The 19,783-nt window shown below is 42.5% G+C and overlaps 1 protein-coding gene across 2 annotated transcripts; it reads left to right on the forward strand.

Moving 5' to 3' along the window:
- Positions 16,313 to 19,412, forward strand: LOC110435304 (nudix hydrolase 13, mitochondrial-like). Of its 2 annotated transcripts, none has more exons than XM_021460749.1 (6): positions 16,313 to 16,724; positions 16,801 to 16,970; positions 17,324 to 17,444; positions 17,648 to 17,731; positions 18,704 to 18,853; positions 18,963 to 19,412. In XM_021460749.1, the coding sequence occupies exons 2-6, from the start codon at positions 16,861 to 16,863 to the stop codon at positions 19,152 to 19,154; spliced, it is 657 nt and encodes a 218-aa protein (XP_021316424.1). In that variant the 5' UTR covers positions 16,313 to 16,724; positions 16,801 to 16,860; the 3' UTR covers positions 19,155 to 19,412. The 2 variants fall into 2 exon arrangements, with proteins under 2 accessions (XP_021316424.1, XP_021316423.1); XM_021460748.1 differs by having other exon boundaries at positions 16,330 to 16,724; positions 16,813 to 16,970.

The following is a 19,783-nucleotide window of genomic DNA, read 5'->3' on the forward strand; positions in this document are numbered from 1 at the left end:
TGGGACTATAAATGAAAATGGGACAAATATCTGTGCGTTCCGAAAGAGTTGAAACCCTCTTTGAATAAGCCGATATAGTTTCAGACATTTAACATCCACTATATCTATACCGAGTACTCAAAGTTGAATTTCTAGTACATTTATGATATAGCTATCAATATTTGACGCATCCAACATTACCCATATCTGACTCTAAATATCATAAAGAAACTACTACCTCTGTTCTTAAAATCTTCAATTTCTAAAGTTATCTTAAGTTAAACTTTTTAACTTTTTACTAAATTTCTAGAAAAAAAACGCTAAGATTTATGATACCACATTAGTACCATTAGATTTATTATATAATATATTTTTATAAAATAATTATTTTATGTCATAGATATTGTTTGTTCGTTTGACCTTATCAGCCGAATCTGCAAGCCATTCAGTAATATTTTTCTCTCATAATAAATCAGCTAATAATACTTTCTGTCATGGCTTATCAGCCAAACAAATTATATAACATTCATCAAATTTTTAAAAAAATTGACTTACTCATATTCTAGGAATTAAAATTTTCAGGAACAAAGGGAGTATGTGATGTGATCTTTCGAAATTAATGCACAACCAGGCGCTGCTATTCTGCTAACACATGCGCTACATTACACGATCTAAGGACAAGGAGGAAGCACAAAGAAAAGAAATTCTGACATTTGCTCCGATCCTTTTGAATTCCCTGATGAACCTGTCCGACGGATGCAAATCACAGTCCATGGAGTTCATCGCCTGCTTCACTTTAGTCATCAGCCTCGACAATATAATGAGCCTGTCAATTGCTGACTTGCAATGATTTATGCTTGCAAGGCGTCGATAATCAGATGCTCAATCCTCTGCCTACCAGAGCAGAACCTCGCTGTCTGGCGTCACCATTGAGAACAACAATAAGCCCCAGCCGTCCACCTTGGTTTCAGGGTTGAAAGCACCATCTCAGTTTACTTTGAACTAGCTAATATTAACATACGACTGCTTCAAATAGAGATGATTAGACAGGAGCGAGGTTTCTTTTCGTGAAAGTTTCAGGATCTAAAAAGAAGGAACTTGAATTTTTAGCCTAAAGCGCTTCGAAGTTTTCACGTTTTAGCCAATGCTCATCAGACTTCAGACATGACGATCTACAAATGCAGCACATTTGTCTAAACAAGTGTCGTACGCGCCGTCACATTTAAAACGCCTTGCATGCTAAGGCCTTATTTAGGCCTTGTTGGCCGTGTTTAGTTGTAGAAGAAAAAAATTCGTGACACTGTAGCAATTTCGTTTGTTCGTGGTAATTATTGTCCAACCATGGGCTAACTAGGCTCAAAAGATTCGTCTCGTAAATTTCGACCAAATTGTGCAATTAGTTTTTATTTTTGTTTATATTAATATTCCATGCATGCGTCTAAAGATTCGATGTGATGGAGAATATTGAAAAATTTTGGGTTCTTGGGTAGAAGTAAACAAGACCTAGTTCCAAAAAATTTTGCAAAATTTTTCAGATTCTCTATCACATCGAATCTTGTGGCATATACATGAAGCATTAAATATAGATAAAAGAAATAACTAATTACACAGTTTATTTGTAATTTACGAAACAAATTTTGTGAGTCTAGTTAGTCTATGATTGGATAATATTTGTCAAATACAAACGAAAGTGCTACAGTATTCATTTTACAAATTTTTTTGAAACTAAACAAGGCCTGTTCACCCAAAAAAGCAAGAACTTTTCAAAATTCTCCATCACATCGAATCTTATGGTACATACATGGAGCATTAAATATAGACGAAAACAAAAACTAATTACACAGTTTACATGTAAATCACGAGACAAATCTTTTAAGCCTAGTTACTCTATGATTAGACAATATTTATCAAATAAAAACAAAAATACTACAGTATTAAAATCCAAAACCTTTTTTAAGTTCAGTTGGGTGGGGACATGTCGATGAAAAGTGTAGGCACGTGCAGGCTGTCTCCAACAGTAGACCTATTTCGGAACCCAAATCTAAAATAGATCTCCAACACAATAACTCTAGCTTCCAACAGAATACCCATACAGAAGACTCATTTTAGGTATTAGGAGAGACATAACCCAAATTTAGGTATCATCTCTCATCGAGACTCATTTGCAGAGAGTGTTGTCTTTTAGGTCTTGTTGTTGGAGAAGACTAAAAATAGGTATAGAACCTTTTACCTGTAACGAACCAAAGAACAAATGGGTCTTGGTCCTTTCTTGATCCTTTCACACGTGAGACAAGGCCATCACTGTTTTGCATTTTAGCACTTCTTTTTACTAATACCCGGCTTTGTCTTCTGCGATCCCAAAAAGTTACTCCCCTTTGCCTCTAATTATCATCTTTTTTTTTTTGAATCAGCAACACTTATACACGCATACACTTCACCTCTATAAATGCACTCGCATAAGCTACTCTTATGTGCACCTTCGAAAAAAATGACAACCACCAAAGATACACTGCTGTCTCCGCATACGTAATCTACCACTGAAAAATAATGTCGTTAAATTCCATAAGAAATCTAGAAAAAATGCTAGCCAATTCATTTTGAGTCAACTATAACACCCAGCAGATTGCACTCGCACCCACTAGAATTTTGGAATTTAACTTTCTATTAAACCCATGTAACCAATTTGTAAACGTATTATGTATACCAGTTGGAGGAGGTAAATTAAAGGAGATATGAATAGTTCGCCAAACAAATTTTGCAAAATGACAATCAAAGAGAAGATGTTGTATCGACTCCTTAGAAGAACAAAAACAACATTTCCTATCTCCTTGCCATTGTTCTCTCGCTAAATTATTTTTTTTTAAAATAACTCCTTTGTACAAATACCACAAGAAAACTTTGATTTTAAGAGGTAGCTTCAATTTCCATATTAAAGTGTTATATGGTATAACTTCATATCGTATGGCTTGTTAGTTGTACATTAGCCACCATAGCAACCACTTCGTGTCATGCTTGTAAAATTAACACCTACCAGGGATCTTCGAAAGGCCACATTTAACGGTATTATAGATAATACCATCCTTACAAATGCCCTTTTTTTCCTAACAATATTAAATAACGTTGGAAAGATTGATTTTAAAAGGCGTGGTTTTATCCACGCATCCTTCCAAAATTGCACCTAAGAGCCATCACCTAGTTCAAACTTGCCCAATGAAAGGAATTCATCCTCGACCTTCATAAGGCCAGTCCAAAATTAAGAATCCCCAGGCACGTGTTGAACCTGTGATAGGGTTTTATTTTTTAAATACTTATTCCTAAGTAGTTGTTGCCAAACCCCTTCTTCATTCAGAAACCTAAAAGCCATTTGCTTATGAGACACTTATTTTGAACATCTAAATTTAAGACACCCAACCCCCCCCCCCTTGATCTCTCGGTGTATAGACTACCTCCCATTTAGGCAATGTATATTTCTTCTTGTGGTCATTGCTCTACCAAAAAAACGGAATATAAAATAATCTAACTTTTTTAGAACCTGTTTTGGTAATTCGAAAAAGAAAAGCATGAACAAAGGAAGACTACTTAAAACAGAATTAAGTAGGACTAGCCTTCCTCCTATTGACAACAATTTACTCCTCCAACAATTCAACTTCTTCTGAAAATGTTCTTCAACATGCTTCCAATCCTTATTTAAGAGCTTTTATGATTCATTGGAATTTTTCGGTACCTTGTTCGGTTTCTAATTTTTATGAACCAAATTTACCAAGGTAAATTCAATACTTTACCTCGGGGAACCGAGTTTACCAAAATGTACTAAGTTTGACTGTGGTTATATTATTAATAGCACTATTTTTAGTCTATTATATTTTGTATATGTGGTACTCTACTCATATAATCTTGTAAACTTGTATATGTATGTATTTGGCACTACTATTTTGTATGAATCATTTCTAAATTATGTCAAAATTAGCTTTTGAACCTGCTATTACATGTTTATGTGACCAATTCGGTATTTTTTGGTAAATACCGAAACCGAATTTCCTTGGTCCCGATTTTTAGAAGGAATCGATCGGTACCTATTCTCCGAGGAACCAAATTTCCATAAGAACCGAAGTACTAAACCGAACCAAAGTACCAAATGCCTAGGATGATCGGTAAGTACGTAAACCTCGGGAGAAAAATTGCTCGTCTCTTGTCCATTGGTATTCTCCCGATGATGAATTTGCATTCATATTGTGATTGGTTCATCCCCTACACTGCGGTATAATTATCACTCACATCTTTATATTCTTGCAAACTAGTTGTAACTAGCAGTTTTTAGTTACAGCTAGCCGTATCCAGTTGCTTTGTTTAGCGTAGTTGCAACCAGTTGTTTTTATCTTTGCTAGCTTGTTCACTAGTTGTAAAGAACACTAGCATAGTATTTGTTTGTGCCTAGTGATATTAGCAACTAGAATTGTTGGTGTAGGCGGCTTGCAACCCATATACAGCTAGAGCAAATTTGCATTTTGCCATTTAGGTTACTAACAACTTGCTCTAGTGTTTTATAGAGAATTTTTATTGACTATTCACCCCTAGCCATTTAGGACCTTTCAGTATTGCTCAGGTAGCCAAGAGTCACTTAATAAGTAGGTTCGAAGTTGAAGAGTAGTCACTACCAAAAATCCTAGAAACACCTGAGCACCGAATGATCCGATGCACACTAATAGTCTTTTCTTTCTCTTCTTCCTCTTTCTCTTCTTCTTTACCATTTCCCCTTCCCCATCTCCATACACAGAAAAAAATTGTTGGGTGAGGGGGTTGTGGTGGGTGGGTGGGTGATAGGGGGGGGCTCCCTTGTTCACACGAGGGTTAGGGTGGCTTGTTCCATCCCTACTTACAAACCCAATACCATTATGGTCTAACTCAAATTGTTCCTTTAGAATAAATTTGTTAGTTATAACTACGTTGTTATTAATCACTGAAAGACTTACCACTTACCTAGGAGCCCATATGCTTACAAAACTAATGCTAATGAGGTTCATTTGAAAAACAAACAACGATGGTTCCCTTTATAATTACTCTTCTTTTTTAATCTTCGTTTTGGCAACGTACTCCCTCTCTTTATTTGGAAAATAAAATGAAAATAAAAGGGATACTACTAGTCCTTTCTTCAAGGTACTAGTTTTAGAGCATCTGTCCAACAGTACAATAAATAAATAAATAAATAAATAAATAAATAAATAAATGGTAACTCAATGAGTTTTCCAAGTGGCTAAAAAGAGTTGGTGGCACATTTTTCGGGCTTCCTAGCTCCTAAAATATAGGAGACAATTTTGCATAAATCCCAGACTTTTTTCAAATCATTCTAACCACTTTTATACTTTCAATCTCTCTTATATATTTTCACTGAGAATCTTGTCCTACTCCATATTCTTCCCACATCCTTCCACCCTGCAAACTGGCTGATCAATGCGCTAGTATATGCGAAAGGGCCTTTAGCCTAGTGGTTAGAATACCTAAGTAGCACCAGCAGACCTGGGTTCGACTCCCCGTGGAAACGAATTTAAACAGGTCTGCATTATTAAAAATGAAAAAAATAGGCTAGAGTTTCCTTGCTGACTTCAGTAAAAAATGCGCTGGTATATTTCCACGCAATTGAGTCAAATTTTACCAAGTGTGGAAAGATAAGGAGTTAAGATAGGGATTTGTTGGACAATGGTTTTTTAATCTTGCTAATAAAAAATCAAGATTGGGAGTGTTTTCGAAACTCTTGGAGATGCTATTAGGAGGCTGGGCTCCGAAACTACTAATGAGGCTCTAGAACCTTGTCAGCACCTAACTATGGTTGGATATACATGACATTAATATTGTCACCAACTTACACCTTCTATTTGTGGATACTGAAGGAACCTTGGCGAGGGGCTTTTCCCTTGGTTAGAAACAATATTATCATCTGCAGTATAGGTGGACTATGGCACCAGCATTATTAGCATATTCGTTTGGAAACTTCATGGCTGCAAAAAGGAGCGGCTGCAGTTTATCTTCAATCCTCTGCAACTTGACAAAAGAGATTGAAAAAAGCATGCAGGAGGTGCGAGAGAAGATTAGAGCAGCTGAGCTTCAATGTGGAATTAATATGTAGAAAATGGAAGGGCCTTTTGTAAAGGAAGAACATCCCTGAGCCATCATCTAGTCACCTTCAATTCATCCTCGATCTTGAGTGAGCAGGACAGACAGAGATAAAGTGGAGTAGAAAACTTGAGCTCTATTATTGGCTCCCCGTCGTCAGATCATGAAGTGGGAACAAAGCATGAACTTGCTGCGTACTTGTTGGGCGGGCGTATCAACGCACACGTGGCACAGTACTCTCTTGATAGATACACATATGCAACATTTTCTTTCTTTCCTTTTACCACAATTTCATATTTCTGGTTGTAACAAGCTTTTTAATTAAAAAAGAAATCGCCACCAATGGTATGTAGATTTCAAAATTCCGAGTGCGAGACATTCCAATATGAAAAAAACATAATAATATTTAAAAGACAGAATGTTTTGTAACTACCTCAAACTCCTGCTTTTTCTTTACACATTTAGGGCATATTAGGATGGATATAGTTTTAGAAAATGTGACATTACGAAATTATGATTTTATTATCTAGAGACATACAAAACGTGGTTTAAAAAAAGGGAGGTCGAGAGTGGAGTTTTAGAAACTCCAAAAAAACCTATGGTTTTTGACAAAACCGTGATTTTAAAAACTACAATGCATGTTGTATCTAAACACCCAACATCTTTAAAAAAAACAAAGTATTTTGTAAAGCTATATTATTATCCGGTATTAATACTCTAAAAATACTTTTTATCCAAAATGTGTAGCCTTAGGTTCGATGGTAAGAATGACGCCGACAGCACCATCAACATACCCATATACTCAATTTGAAAGATAGATTGAGTTGGATTAAGAATCTTAGTTCTCATTATATTTGGAATGAATGCACACAGTTGGAAGTGCGGTTTAATAGTGCGCATAGTTTGAAATGTACCCTATAATCTTCTTACGTTAGGGAGGGCAAAGCTAATTGTATAACACTAACACCCCTCCCCCCTCCCCCCCTCCAACAACCCAACACACACTCTAGTGTGCCATGTTCGTGGCACGTCGTTGTAACTTTCATTATTTTTCAATTTTAATACAAAGATGCACAAACCTTTTTTGTATTCGAGAAAAAAATGCAACGACTGCAAATAACCATTTGAGACACTCAATTATTCCTAAAATTGTGGGCACCAGAATTTGAATCCTGATGTACATATGAATCATATCGCCACTACACTGAAAAGTGATTCCTAGATTAAGTAAAGGCTTTTATGAAAATCGATGATTAATTGTGAGAAGTCTTTTAGACCAGAGACCTCTTGGCCCTACTGCTATTGGAAGCAGATAAGCTCGTTTGGGCACAAGGCCACCAGAACATCTATCGAGGAATTGACAGAACATATACTCCCTCTATAGAAACCATATCGGTAAAAACTATTCTAAGTTTAACTAAATTTATAGTAAACATTATTAATATTTATATCTCTAAATAAATTTATTATGAAAATATATTATATAACTAAACTAATCTGATGGTATCAATGGTACCAATTTCGTATCATGAATGTTAATATTTTTAATATAAATTTGGTCAAAATTCAAATGTCTTGACTATAACTAATCTAATGTTATTTATTTTGTATCAGTATATTTTTTTTATATAAATTCAGTCAAAGTTCAAATAGCATGACTTCTCAAAAGCGAGAATTGCATTTTTTTACGGACAAAGAGTATATTTTGACTAGCACATTATTCATCCTCTCTTGTCACTTCAACTGAACAGTTGTATAAAATGCTACAGTGTTAGACCCCTAATGGCATCCACAGCTTGCTATTTGGCTACATGGATATGGAAAAGGTAGGAAAGAGACTAGCCCCTAATAACGAATAAATATCTGATCTATTTAACGTAGTCCAAAAATATGAGAATGAAGCATGTGGGTCCAATAATATATAAAAAATAAAAATATATAAAATAATCTTTGCTTTTATCTCTCACCTCCACGTAAGCTCGCTACGTAACATTGTGGACGCCCTAGGGTGTCCCTTTCCTGCTGTCAAGTGTGACAAAGAGCTAGCCAAAGTTCAAGAAAAGGCAGGAACTCTGTGTCCTTTTCCTGTCCATGTGCTGCAACATACACCAAAGGGGAACGCCGTAGATCAGATGAATTCAAAAGAGGGATCGAGAGCCATGCACATCATGGGTTTTGGGTTGAACCGGTCTGCCACGCGAAATTTCTCACCAAGCCTATCCTCTGTCCGTTCCAGGACAATTTTTTAGGCAGTCAAAGCATACACACACCACGAGAGGACAAGTGAGAGGAGGGTGCACTGCAGACGGATTAGTGGATGGACCAGCAGCCAGAAGCCGTCAAAAGAACCGCCGTTTTGCCGAGCAGTGGCCAAGTTGCAGCAGGCACCAACTCCATCGATCCATCCTGGTTAATTTGTACGTTGTGACTTGCGTCTCCGTGTCTTATTCTCCAGGGAGAGGGAGAGCCAGCGCTGCACTGCCTGAAAAGATGGCCTCTGCACACATATGGTGGATGTTGGTTTGAGAAGATATATATCTACTTGCTTGCAACATTTACCCCCAAATTTTTCAAAAAAAAACATTTACCCCCAACATATGTACTCAAACCTAGGTAGATCTTCTTGTGGCAATAATGGGGCACTTAAAATTATTATCATGATGCCCCTCGTCTAGGTATGTCCGGACGAGTCTGGCTCCTCCGTGCACGTGCACACTAGAGAAGAACTATTTTTTTCTCTTCTCGAAATGAACTAGGAGCTAATTATAAAACCACTATTTTTTACTTCGCGGGCTCTAACTCCTCCACTATATCAAAGAGCCAGAGTCGTTCAAAACTATACCAAAACAGAAGGCCTTAATTAGAGTGGCGATTAGTTTGAAGGTTGCTCAAAAATGTCAGGTGATCATAGCCATCTAGCCAAAAGTCTCTCTCAATCAGGTTAATGTGGTTTTAAACTAAACATTGTTAACCCCCTAGGCATAGAGTTATAACTAACCGTAGATATTATTATTGTGTTGGGTATTGACTACATACAGTCTTCGGTATGACACTTTGACCAACAGTACAGAAACATGTTATTTTGAAATAGAACACAGTTCAGATATTTTATATGAATAGTGTTTTAGAACAATGGTCTGGGGAAAGACTACAAACTTAATCATATTTTGGTACAAGGGATCACACAATCTGATTAGCACAATGTGCGTTTCTTGTCACGTTATATGTAGACTTGGACCCTCCATTTTTTACATTCAGGGTTGATATGAGGCAAGGAAGCAACCTGGTCATTCATCTCTTGAACTTAGTGGGGAGGAATAGTAATGAACGCTCCCAACTAATGGTCCGATAGTAGAATATGAAGGGATCAGAGAGCACAACAGAGTTTAAATATAACCGCCTCTGCAACTTCTTAGTGGCTGGCTTGCATGGGTAAAAGAGAAAAAAATGGGGTGCAAGAAGGTGTCGAGTAGTTTCCTCCTCCATTAAATTAACAGCGAAGATAAAATATTTCACTTCACTAGCAAAGCACCTGGCATGCATGCATGACTAGTAAAAAGTTACGGCAGAGAATAGTGGACTTGTTTGCTTAGAAAATGACTTGCTGATGACTTGCATATAAGAGATCACTGCATATTTTAGTTTAATTTGTTTTCCTCCAAATTGATGAATATCAATCCACCAAATAAAAGAATTGTGTTCCATCAAATTGAGTATTAGCCTGTGACTTCTGTTTTTATATGTGTTTTGAAAAGTGCCACACGCTTAATACGGGCTGCGACCAGCAATGGCGAGAACGGGCCATCCAAGGCCTGTGGAGGGGGCGCCGCCACTCCGGCTGCCACCCTAGGTAGCCCCATGGCCTGCCCTAAGGGGGGCGCCCAGGAGGTGGAGGCGGCGCAGCTGCCACCGCCATTTCCTTCCACGTCATCTACGATTACCATATCTAGTTCTAATCATTTTAAAAAGAGTTTGTTAAGATAGAAAGTTGAGAGTTAATAAGATAGAAAGAAGAATCTGTGTTTGATAAGGATCTCCTGGTTTCCTTGCTAGTCATCCCATAGGGACCATAAATACTAGGAAATATGTAATCATATGGATTAGGTAATAGATAGGTAAAAGCTCTTTCTCTCTCTCTCTCTTTCTCTCCCTGTGCCGCCCTCCTCTCCTCCCCTGCGCCGCCGTCCCCCTATGCCGCCGCCCCTGCCCTAGTCGTTGCCCTGCCCTAGCCGCCGCCATCACCACGCCACCGGTGACCACCCCGGCCAAGCCCATAACACCTGGTATCACGAATCCAAGTCGATCCCTATGCTGCTGCAATGGCTAACGTTGTAGAGATCTAGAAACTCTTCGCCGACTTCTCAAGGACGTCCTCGCCAAGATTGACACCGTCTACATACAGCTCGCTGACATCAACACCCACCTCACAACCATGGAGACGGGACGTTCGACCAAGGACATGACCGCGGACCTTGAGCGCGAGGAGTTATTCGCACTCCAACTGGAGATGACCACCAAGGAGGCAATAGAGAAAGGCGATCGTGACTTCATCAAGACGCAGACCGAAAAGGTCGGCACACAATCCATAGCATAAATCATTGCTAGATTGGAGGCCAAACTCTTCTACAACGATGAGCCCAAACCGAAGATCACGCCCGGAGGAGCGGTGCCTTCCCCACCTTGGAGATACACCCTCACAAGCTCGCCTTCGCAATGTGTGATGGCAAGGAGGATCCCCTCCCATGGCTCAACCGATGTGAGCAATTCTTCAAAGGATAGCGAACTCTTGATAGCGAGAAAACATGGTATGTGTCTTACCATCTCACAAGTATTGCTCAACAATACTACATGAGGCTTTCGTAGGACAATGACATGACTCAACGAGCACTTCGGTTCCCTGACCAGATGCAACCCCTTAGGTGAGCTCGCTTCCTTGAGAAAGATAGGCACCATCGACAACTACAGGGAACGCTTCCTAGCGCATGTGGCTCGTGCCGACAACCTAGACGAAAGCCAGTCAACATCTACACTATCGAACTATTGGACCCACTCAAGATAGATGTCAAGCTACTCAACCCTCAGGACATGGAGACAGCCTTGTCTCTCACCCAGGCATACGAGCAATGCTTGGCGATCGTTGCTGAGGCAAACAAGGCGCAACAATCCAAGCTAGGGTGCCTTCCTCTACCACAGATGGCCATGACACCCGCAATGACGATGACTACGACGATACTAGTAGGCGCTGCGGTGTCCAACCCTAACCCTTCAAATGTTTAACTGCTGAGGAGATGGTAGAATGACATCAGTTCGGCCTCTGCTTCAACTGTGATGAGCCATTTGCATGCGGCCATAAGTGCAAGATGCTCTTTGAAGAGGCCATCATCAACGACTATGACCCAGAGAAGGCTGATGGCAGCCTCATGATGATGATTGACAAGATCCAATCGAGAGTCCAAGGCACCTCCCCCATGTACCTCGAGGGGGTGATAAACAGCATAGGCATTTTGGTGCTAGTAGACTTAGGCTCCACGCACAACGTCATCGACATCAACATCGCTCGCTCGATTAGCCTCTAGGAATAGTGCATCGACACCACCATACTTGTTGGGTGCAAAAACGCAGTCCCATGCCATAGTGCCTCCTTCAAGATACCCTCCTTGACATCAGCAACAACAGACGTGGTGTTAGGCACACCTTGCTAGCAAGCCTCGAGCGTGTCACTTGGGACTTCACAAACATGGAGATACTCTACTTCCACAATGGGCATCTGCGCATATTCCATGTTGCCCGACATTGCTAGGCGCCTGCGATGGTGCTTGCTCTCCCGGTGTCCCCTAGTGGTACACACAGCAGACCCTTCTCCACCACATTCCCCTTGCACTATGATTAACAAGTTGCACAGAGCTTGCCTCCCCAACGCCCTCGACCACATTGATGACTCGGATGCCATCATCTTCACGCGCATCCGCCAGGCCATCTAGGAGCAGTGGGAGCTCCACTAGGTCGCCATATCCATCATAGAGGGTCAAGCCGCCTGGGCTTGCTCCATCGACCACGGCCTCATCTGCTTTGACAGGCGCTTCTACTTACCGGCGGCATCAACATTGCTACCAGATCTTCTGCAAGTTATCCATCGTGGGAGCCCAGCCAACATACAATTGTTGGCATTAGGAGCGACCTACCACCAACACAAGGTGAGCAGATTAACGAGATGCCATCACACATCTTGTTTGGCCATCCCCAGTAGCTCTAGCACCCTATAGCAGTGGCAACGGTGGTCTTCATTGACAACCTCGGTTGTCTACTCGCCCATGTTAACAACATCAACATTGGCCTTCTCCCAGGCTCCAACGTTCAGCACCATTCGCTAGGCGTCTTTGACTTGGGCACGTTCGGCTCCATGCTGGACCTCACAACATCTCCGCCAACACGCTCGGCTTCAACAATAATGGCACCAAGTCCCAGCTTAATTCCATCAGTTTCGACATCAACAACCATATTCATGGCTTCTTCGCGCCTCCATGGGTAATGCTTCGATTTGACATTGAGACTTCGGTACCACATGCTCTCCTTCTTGTAACATGCGGAGACACGTGTGGCTCTGGAATGGGCGACATCCTCTACTTCTTCTACAGCTACATCGGCAACCTCCAGTACTGCTTCGAGTTCGCACCACTATGTACACGTGCGAACCTCATCCTCGCCAACCCTCTCGACGGTCACATGGCTTGCTACTTGGAGGCTGTTAAGCTAGACAATGATCTTCCACCCGATGGCGTCAACGGGTGGGTCGCACTTCGCTGTGAGGACATGTCGAGCAGAGAAGGGGGGAATTCTGTCACACGCCTAATACAGTTGTGACCAGCAATGGCGAGAATATGCCGGCTGAAAGGTCCTTGTTTGGTTTTGGTAATTGAGTGACAACTTAGGTGGACTAATAGTGTTTATGTGAGATACACAGGAGATTAGTCCACAGGTGATGATGTGATGATGGAGGAGCTCATTGCATATGAGACATGACATGGAGTCATGTGACCAAGGTGGAGAAGATCAAGATGAGGCTTGGCTCGATGGACCGGTTGCAAGAGTGAAGGGCAAGTTAGAGGCTTTGAAGCGAGGGACCACGTGTGACGGTGAAGCTTGAGCAAGACTTGGCGCCGATGGACCGAGGCAACGGTGAAGAGCAAGTAAGGTCAAGATCGATGAACCAATAAAGTCACGTGATGATATGAAGTGGATCATATCATTTGGTGATTGGTTGGTGCATGTGTTGCATCAACATTGGAGGGAGATAGAATGGAAAGTGCAAGGCAAAGGTATAACCTAGGGCATTTCCATTTCACCGGTCATAGGTGTGTAGAGAAGTTTATGACCGGATTTAGGATAGATGGCCGTACTATCAAGAGGGGCAAACTTGTTTGCATATCGGTCATCTAGTGCCACTTGAGCGATCTAACTTTGCATACGTGTTAGGATCGAGTGGCGTGGTAAGTTGAGAGGCTAACTCCTTTGGGAAAATGTTTGACAAAATGCTAACACACATGCACATGGTGGTTTACACTTGTTGGTGTTGGCACTTTTTCAAAGGAGGTGGAGTTCCTAGGGTTGAGAGGGGTGTGGGTTCCTCTCTCCCTCCCGCCGAGCTTGCTCGGCGGGATTCGGCGCTTTTGAGAAAATTAAGTGTATATTTTCTATTGCGCCGGTGGGAAATTTGGAGAAGTCGCGGGAGTGTTTCTCCGGACGCTGGTGTTGGCAGCACCGGACGCTGGTCCAGAGCGTCTGGTGTGGTGTCTGTGGCGCAGAGTGCACCGGACGCACCGGAGTGAGTCCGGTGCTCAGCGTCCGGTGTGCGGGCGGTTTGGTGAACCTCTCTGCGCATGAGTCCGGTGAGCACCGGACACTCAGGGTGCGTCCGGTGGCTCGCGTCCGGTGACCGTGCGAGTTTACGGAGCTCTCTGCGCACGAGTCCGGTGTGCACCGGACGCGTCCGGTGTGACGCAGTAGAGCGTCCGGTGGTGCTGTGCTGGCGCGCGTGCGCAGTAGCCGTTGGCGGCAACGGTCATGTTCAAACGGCTAGTGACACGTGGCTGACGCCTGAGCAACGGATGCTAGGGGTTGAGCGTCCGGTGGCTCTCTGTGAGCGTCCGGTGCCCACGTGTTTTGCCCAGTGAAGGGGCAACGGCTAGTTTAGCCCTTGGGGCTATAAATAGAAGTGGTGGCCGGCCTTGGCTTGTGCTGAGCACCCTTGGGACTTAGTGTCCATGCTTGGGGAGTGCTAGTGAAGCCTCTAACTCACATATGCTTGGTAGTGATCATCCGATTGTGTGAGTGAGCGATTCTAGTGCGTTCCATTGAGAGATTGCATCGAGTGGCACTAGGTGTTCGTGTTGCAAGCCGGTGTTGCTTGTTACTCTTGGAGGTTGCCACCTCCTGGACGGCTTGGTGGCTTGTGACTCCGTCGAAGAACGCAAGGAGATTGTGCGGTGCTCCGGAGAAGAGATTGTGAGGGGTACAGTGCTCACCCCGCGGGGATCGCGAAGAGCAACTCTAGTTGAGCGAGACGTGAAGAGCAACAAGTGGTCCGGCCGGGTCAAGTGCTAGAGCTTGTGGTAAGCACTCCACGTGGGAGAGTGTGACTTGCGGGTCACCACTAGCAAGAGGACCGGCGGCAACCTTGGAGCTTGTCTCAACGGAGACGTAGCTTGGTGTCAACCAAGTGAACCTCGGGAGAAAATCATCGTGTCAACATTATTCTTCCCGTTGATTTGAAGTCCCTAACACAAGCTTGTTCTTACATTCATATACTTGTGCTTGTGTAGTTGCTCTTGTTTTTAGTTAGCTTGTGTAGCTTGCTAGTTACCTTCTTGCTTGTGTAGCTAGAAGTAGTTCCCTTGCGTGACTAATTTGGTTTGTGTAACCTTGTTAGTCACATTGCTTAGTTTGTGTAGCTAAGTAAGTTGTGCTCTCTAATTGGCATTAGTTGCCTTGTTATTGAGCTTGCTAGTGAGCTTAGGCTTTGTGCGCTTTGCCTCACTAGTTTGTGAAGGAGCTCCCCGGTTTGCAAAGTACTAGTGGCATAGGTTTGTGTGACCTTGCTTCTAGAATTGGTTAGGTGAGCTCTTGCTAAGGTAGCACCTTGTTTGCTTGTTTAGGATCTTTTACAAGGTGCTAGAGAACTTAGATAGAGGGGTGTAGTCTTGGCTAGACCGATAGTTTTAATTCTGCATTTGTTTCGGTTAGCCGACGCGATAAGTTTTAGAAAGGACTATTCACCCCCCCTCTAGTCCGCCATCTCGACCCTTCACCGGCCAAGGCCCGTGGAGGGGGGTGCTGCCGCCCCAGCTGCCATTCTAGGTGGGCCCTGTGGCCTGCCCTAAGGGGGGCACGCCCAAGAGGTGGAGGCGGTGCAGCCGCTGCCACCGCCACCGTCGTTTCCTTCCATATCATCTATGATTACCATATCTAGTTCTAATCATTTTAAAAAGAGTTTGTTAATATAGAAAGTTGAGAGTTAATAAGATGGAAAGCAGAATTCGTGTTCGATAAGGATCTCCTAGTTTGCTTGCTAGTCAAGTCCCATAGAGATTATAAATACTTGGGGCAAAAGCTCTTTCTCTCTCTTTCTTCCTCTCTCTCTGTGCCGCTGCCCCCTCTTCTCCCCTACGTCGCTGCCCCGCTATGTCACTGCCCCTGCCCTAGCCGCTGCCCTCACCACGCTGCTGGTGACCACCCAGGCCAAGCCCCCACATAAAACTAAACACTTTCCTACGGAAGTCATACAAAATTGCTATCAAATGAAACCTCAGAGTGTAAAGTAACGCTCTACTTGGGTAGGTAACTCAGAATATACACATTAATGTACAAACGGTGTGTGGTACGTAGTTTAGTGGAAACAAAGGTCATCATATTGACTATTCGTTCTCTGTTTATAATAGGAGAATTAGTTGCAACGGACAAGGGAAATGGATGTTCTAGGTACAAATGAAGAGCCGTAATAAACTCCAACGGACAACATATATGACCAATATGACCAAGATCTATCCTTCGTCCATATCGGTGGTTTCCTAGTAACATGGTTTGGTTGACACAATACGAAAAATCCCTGCAACCCATTGACCAGCTGAGGAAACACAAGAAAAAGCAGGGATTAGTCCGAGATTACAAAGAAGCCAAGGGGGTTCAAAGCATATTATGCCCCACATCTTCTCCTTATAAATAGGTCTAAGCACCAGTAGAATCAAGAAGGAAGGCCACCTCTGGGTACTTTGTATATAATCCCTATCGGCTCGATTCCAAAGCTCTAGCTGGTATCTAGCTATATAAATTAAGGTCATCAGTAGATAGAAGGATTAGATTCCAGGAGAATTGGGTTCCGATCCAATTACACATACACCATCAACTTAAGTCTCTCCTCTGGCCATTTGGGTGGCTTATCTTGAAGCCGTATATATCTCCCAAATCTAGAGTCTCCAATAGCATCAGAGCTAGTGGACTAATGCAAAAGGAGAGATTCTTTGGGTCAGTGGCATGCAGCTGGGAGAAGCTTGTGGCATCATCATCAGGAAGGATACCATTCTCTGCAGGCTCTGGGTGTGATGAGGGAGAGGTTGAATCGTTCTTGGATTCGTCTTCTTGAGGTGAGCTTACTAACCTATATAGATATATATGTTAATTTTGAGGTTGTTATGCATAGATTGTGACCTGGATTTGTAGTTGTGTGCGTAGGTTCTTGTTCAGTTAACAAGGAGATTGTTCCTGTGGAGAAGAGAAAAGATGGCGCCTCCTGCATCATCGTCGCCGTCGCCGCTGACGCCCGCCATGGTTTGCGCAAGGCAGGGACGGCTCCGGCAGCGCTACGAAGGATGCTACCGCCTTGTCTCAGGGTACTAAACTAACTAGTTTGCTATATACATCACGCACGCACACCTTGTTATTAAGCATGCTCTACAAGCATTTGATTAGCAATTTGGCAGGAAGGTATATATAGATCTCTCCAATACTCACAGGGGTCACATGAAATCACAACTGGACAGTTTAAGGACAGGAAAGAACGAACATGTAAATATAGGCTTTCACTTGCTACGGAAGATGTAATATAAATGCTTGGTCAAGAATGAGTAGACGATGATGAACAAACAACATTACAAGGACTTCTCTTCGTATATGCAATGAAATAGTAGTAATCCTGTTACATTAGTTAATCATGTATATATGTTCTTTTGATTTCCTATACCAGATGCGTTCCTTACGTGGTCAAGGAGGATGCTGGGGAGAAAAGCTGCCAGCAGGGCGTGCTAGGCAGGCTGCAAGTGCTCATGATCTCGACGCCCAAGCGAAGCGATCTCATCTTCCCAAAGGTGAGACAGCAAGATCAGATGGCCATACCATACGCGCCCTTTTAATCAATCATGCATGTAAAGAATACGAACAATTGCTCAATTATGCATATGATGCTGAATATAAGCTCTCGTCAGATCAGGAGCAAATTAAATGAAAAGTTTTTATTTGTGATATGTAACATCATGTGCGTCGTTTTGGCTGGTGCTCGTTGTTGCTGCAGGGTGGATGGGAGGACGACGAGAGCATCGACGAAGCTGCGTGCAGGGAGGCCTTCGAGGAAGCAGGCGTCAAGGGCATTATCAGCGTGGGTGCCTTGACCTACTCCATCTTGACGTGGCCATGTTTTCTCAGTTTATTTATTAATTTATACTATTATATCATTATAGCTGATGGATTAGTAGAGCATAAGACATATTTTGTCTATGCTTGCATCATGCATGCTGATAGGGGACTCTGTTGGCTCTAGTGCCGTGGCATGTTTGGATTTTTGCTGTTGCCATTCTAGACCATCAGATTAGATATGCATGGTAGTAGACTAGTAGGATTAGGATGTTTCCGAGTCATTTTCATGCCTGTCATTTTGGTATGTGATGGACGCGATAGAACGGTCAATTTTAAGTGGCTAGCACACCTAAGAAAAGTTCCTCAAGCTAGTGCTCCTCTATATATAGCTCATAGACCATAGATTGCTAGCTACACGCCTATACCTCTTTAATGGTATTTTTGTGTAGCAAGGAAATTTTCTTCTTGGTGAAGAAAAAAAATGTGCTGCACGCTTCATCAACTATTCAAGTGTAAGATTTCAAACCATTGAAAAAGATGCTCAGCAGGATGAGCATGGCCAAAATTGTAGTTTTCTTTGCTACATCCAGTTGGAACAAATACACCAATGGGCAAGGCATGGTCAGGTGGCCAACAACCCCGGGCCCATAAGCTGCACGGCCACCATCATGCTTAATCCGTGCTCATGAGTTTCATGTGCTGACATGGGGGATAATCAGCATTATTGCCAGCAGTACTTCACATGTACTTCAGAGAAAGAGAGATATATATAACTAATAAATGAGAGCATGGGAAGAGAATCAATAGTTGGATTTTTTTTTTTTTTGGTAAAAAAAAATACAGACATCTGTTCCTCGATCGATTCCTTGGCAACAAGCAGCATTGTTCTTACTTTTGAGTAGTTTATTTAACGACTGAAAAATCATGAGATGGACTGTCAGTACTGCACAAATAAATAGCTAACAGCTGAATAATATGGCTTTCATGCATTCAGGCAACGCCGCTGGGAGAATGGATCTTCAAGAGCAAGAGCAAACAGAACAGCTGCGGTCTTCAGGGGGCTTGCAAGGGCTTCATGTTCGGACTACAAGTCACAGAGCTAGTTGAAATCTGGCCTGAGCAGGTTACCCACGGCAGGAGATGGGTGAGCATGAATGCATGTCATTCTACAGCAGCAACTTGCAGCTCGCCATTTCACAGATTCTGATCTCATAGCAGCAGCTCATGCAGTTCTTGCACATATGTATATTCAGGTACCCGTAGAGGAGGCATACGGTCTCTGCCGGTACGACTGGATGAGGGAAGCTCTGGACAAGCTCAAGGAGCAGCTGCTGTTCGAGAGCAACGAATTCAGGCCTCTGCCATCGCCAGAGCTGGTGGACTCGTCGAGCCTGTTCATGGTGATGCCGCCGGCTGCCGCCGAAGGGGCGGTAGCGCTGTGCTGATGCCGATGATGATGATGATGATCTCGCGCCAATGGCAGTTGCTCGTCATCTGAAGTTCCAGGAGCCAAATGGTTCAGATGTCGATGATGGTTTCAGTGTTTCAGGCTTCAAATCCCACCTGCAGAAAGAGTTGCAGTGTCAGAACCTTGCGGAATCACCAGGACAAATTCTAGTGTTTAATTAATTAATAACCTTTTCATGTTGCTGAGAACTAATTGGAAGAAACAAGCTAACAAATTTAAAGTTCTATTTGTGGAATTTGTTTTTATCATTATTATATGAATGGAAAACAATTTTGAAAACTGTACCATGTTCTTGAAGCCTACAAGAATCATTATGCAGTGTCCTGAGAGCACAACTGAATGGTGCAGAAAAGAAAATAGATTGCTCTGGATACGCAGGGCAATACAAAATAGCTCAGTGCAAGCAAAAAGAAGTGCATACTGGATGATATTCTCCAACTCAGCTATCTGTGTGATGACAATGAACTGAATGGCAATGAACTAGATTTGTTCATCGTAAAAGTAAATTTCAAACGTGACATACAAAATGCATACTCGTCCAAAAAAAAACACAGCATACTCATCCAAAAAACACGGGCGAGGGCATGAGTGTAATAACTGATGGAG

The sequence above is a fragment of the Sorghum bicolor genome, chromosome 5 (assembly GCF_000003195.3).
Source record: "Sorghum bicolor cultivar BTx623 chromosome 5, Sorghum_bicolor_NCBIv3, whole genome shotgun sequence".
Taxonomy (NCBI): Eukaryota; Viridiplantae; Streptophyta; class Magnoliopsida; order Poales; family Poaceae; genus Sorghum; species Sorghum bicolor.